The 3,112-nt window shown below is 67.7% G+C and overlaps 1 protein-coding gene across 1 annotated transcript; it reads left to right on the plus strand.

Moving 5' to 3' along the window:
* Window positions 1-958: 958 nt before the first annotated feature.
* On the plus strand, window positions 959-3,112 carry UV8b_07155 (uncharacterized protein; the record flags this gene model as incomplete). The annotated part of the gene is made up of 1 exon (XM_043144652.1): window positions 959-3,112. The coding sequence occupies one exon, from the start codon at window positions 959-961 to the stop codon at window positions 3,110-3,112; it is 2,154 nt and encodes a 717-aa protein (XP_043000587.1).

Genomic DNA, 3,112 nt, shown 5'->3' on the forward strand with positions numbered 1-3,112 from the left:
CTTGTTGAGATGCGGACAATGCGGACAATGAGCACGAAGCGGCAGACGAGGCGGCAATAAGGCGGCAACAAGGCGGCAGGTGCTGGGCTGCTGCCCTGGGTCAAGCGCGTTGCTTGCATACGGGCTTGCATGCGCAAACGGACCGCGGAACGGACTACCCCAGGCGGAAATGCGCTTTACGGGGGGGGGGGGCAGCGCTCGTCATTGCAGCAGGATTACCTCGTGCGCTGTTTCTGGCCGTCGGCCTACTCGGACCATGGGCCATGGACGCGACCAATTGCTCGTGCTGGGAGCGAGGGACGCTCGTATTCGGGCTTGTCGAGTGCGATGGCATGAGAGTCTGTTGAAATCGGCGCCATCTGGAATGGTCGTATGCCTTGTGCCGTTGCTCTGGACGCTCTGGACAAAGATTCACAAGCTATGGAGCGTTGAAGGTGGAAGCGCGAGGTGGAAGCAAATGGTGAAGGCGGTGAAAGCATCCTGTTTGTAAACGAATTGGCGCAGGAAGTCGGTTGACACTTGGCCATGACATGTTGGCGTCGATTCGTAGAAAAGTCATGGAATGAAGTCGTGGAATACCAGAGACGGCATGCCGCTTGCTGACTCAGTGTGGCAGACATTGATGACTCACGGCCGAGCCGCGCAGTGACTCGATCGGAGGGGCTGTAGCCCTTGTGCCTTGTACCCTTGTACCTTGTACCCTCGTACCGCTGCCTCGTCATCAAATCGACTTCGTCCAAGAGGACGTAGCATCGCCTACTTTGGCGTTGTCAAGCGCGGCGTCATTCTGCTTTCACGGCCTCTTTTATCGACGTCTTTATCGACGTCTTTATCGACGCCTTTATCAGCATCTTCAGCATCTTCAGCATCTTCAGCATCTTCAGCATCTTCAGCATCTTCAGCATCTTCAGCATCTTCACCTCTTCACCTTCACCACAGCATCACCGACTCGTCCGCCATGATCTCCCACACACCGCACCCCGGCCCCCCGCACACCCGGAAACAAGCCGTCGCGGCCCCCCCGCCCGCCCGAGTCGTCCCCAAGCCGGCGCCCCCGTCCCACGAGCGGGACCCCCGCGCCTACCAGCTCGAGCAGCTGCGGCGCAGGTTCTCGCCGCGCGAGTCCACCGCCGCCGACGGCACCTCGTGCCTGCTGTTCCGGCTGAAGCCCTCGGACCCCGACTTCCCCTTCGAGCTGGCCCATCTCGAGTGCGAGGTGCGCGTCCCGCCCGGCTACCCGGCGCACAGGCCGGCCCTGCGCGTGCGCAACGGCAACATCCCCCGCGGGTTCGGCATCAACATCGAGCGAGGGTGGGACAGGCTGGCGGCCGAGGCGGGCGGCGGGGCCACCTTGCTCTCCGTCGTCAACGCCCTGGACAAGAGGCTGGAGAAGCTGCTGTCTGAGGAGAAGGCCGAGACGGTCAAGCTGGTCGCGTTTAGGGATACGCGCCACCTCGGGGGCGGGGCGGCGGCGGGCCCGGCGGCCGGCGCCAAGGAGGAGGGGGCGCGAGCGGCAGCAGCAGCAGCGGAGGCACGCGCGCCGGCCGCCCAGCAGGAGGAGCCGCGAGCAGCAGCAGCAGCAGCAGCAGCAGCAGCAGAGGCACGCGCGCCCGGGGAGCGCTACTCGCGGGAGCAGGTCGCCGACGCCAAGGCCAGGAGGGCGCGGGAAATCCGGCAGATTGAAGCCCGGATGGGGAGGCTGTCCCGTTTCCGCCGCTCCGCCGACGGCGTCGTCTTCACGCTGCCCGTTGAGCCGAAGCGGAGAGGCGAGCTGCCGCCGGGCCTTTGCGCGGTCGACAGCCTCGATCTCATGGTGCCGCTGCTGTACCCCTTGCAGGACCTGCGGATCCAGCTCAACGGGGCCGACGCCGCGGACGCAGAGCCGGTCGAGGAGCTGTTCGCCGCGCTGGCGGCTCGGCAAAAGTCGGCGACTCTGATGAGCCACATGAACCGTCTTGTGCAGAGCCTGCACAGCCTAGCCAGGCAGGCGGGGGGCTCGGCTGCGGGGGCGACTCCGAAAGCAGCTGAGGCTGTCGCGGGAGACGCCTGCGCTTCTGCTGCTGCGGGCCCCTCTGGCGGGTCTGCCGGGGAGAGAAGCCACGTCAAGGTGATTCCGCGGCCGCCGGAGTGGGACTGTACGCGGGACGACGGCGACTCGGACTCGTCGTATTCTTCCGGCGACAGCGGCGGCAGCGACGACGACGCAGACGCAGACGACGGCAGCGACGACGGCAGCGACGACGTGAAGCCCGCCAACCCATCCACCCAGGCCACCGACGCCCTGGGCAAGGGAACCATGCTGTCGCTCCCCGGCGTAGAGCTCCGCGGCATCGAAGCACTCGAGGTTTCGATCCTCGGCCTCAGCGTCAAATGCGACCGGTGCAAGACGGCCAACGACTTGACCAACCTCCGGCCCGGCCTCGCCAACACAGCGAGCTGCCGCAAGTGCGCCAGCCGGCTGACAGCGGCATTCAGCCCGCGCATCGTGCACGGCAGGTCGTCCCGCGCCGGCTTCGTCGACCTGCAGGGCTGCCGGGCCGCCGACCTGCTGCCGAGCACGTTTGCGCCGACGTGCGAGCGGTGCTCGACGGCCGGCCCGGGCTTCGTCTCCGTCAGGGGGGAGAGCGTCACCAACGTCTGCCGCGCGTGCCACGGCCGATTCACGCTGCGGATTCCCGAGGCCAGGTTCCTCCAGATGACGCCCGGGTCGTCGCTGCCGTCGCTGCCGCCGCCGCCGCCGGCGGGCTCGCGGGCTCGGGCGGAGCGGCTGGGCCTCCGGGCGGGGGAGCCGCTGCCGGACAAGGGGGCGTGCGCGCACTACCGGCGGTCGTACCGGTGGTTCCGGTTCTCGTGCTGCGAGCGCGTGCACGCGTGCGACAGGTGCCACGACGGGCGGGAGGACCACGCGAGCGAGTGGGCGGCGCGGATGATTTGCGGGTGGTGCAGCCGGGAGCAGAGGTACCGGGTGGAGGCGTGCGGCTGCTGCGGGCGCAGCGTGGTGGGCAAGCGGGGGCGGGGGTTCTGGGAGGGCGGCCGGGGGACGCGGGACCAGCGGCAGATGAGCCGCAAGGACGGGCGGAAGCACAAGCGGCTGGGGGGGAAGAAGGAGTGA

This window comes from Ustilaginoidea virens, chromosome 6 (genome assembly GCF_000687475.1).
Source record: "Ustilaginoidea virens chromosome 6, complete sequence".
In the NCBI taxonomy this organism is placed as follows: domain Eukaryota; kingdom Fungi; phylum Ascomycota; class Sordariomycetes; order Hypocreales; family Clavicipitaceae; genus Ustilaginoidea; species Ustilaginoidea virens.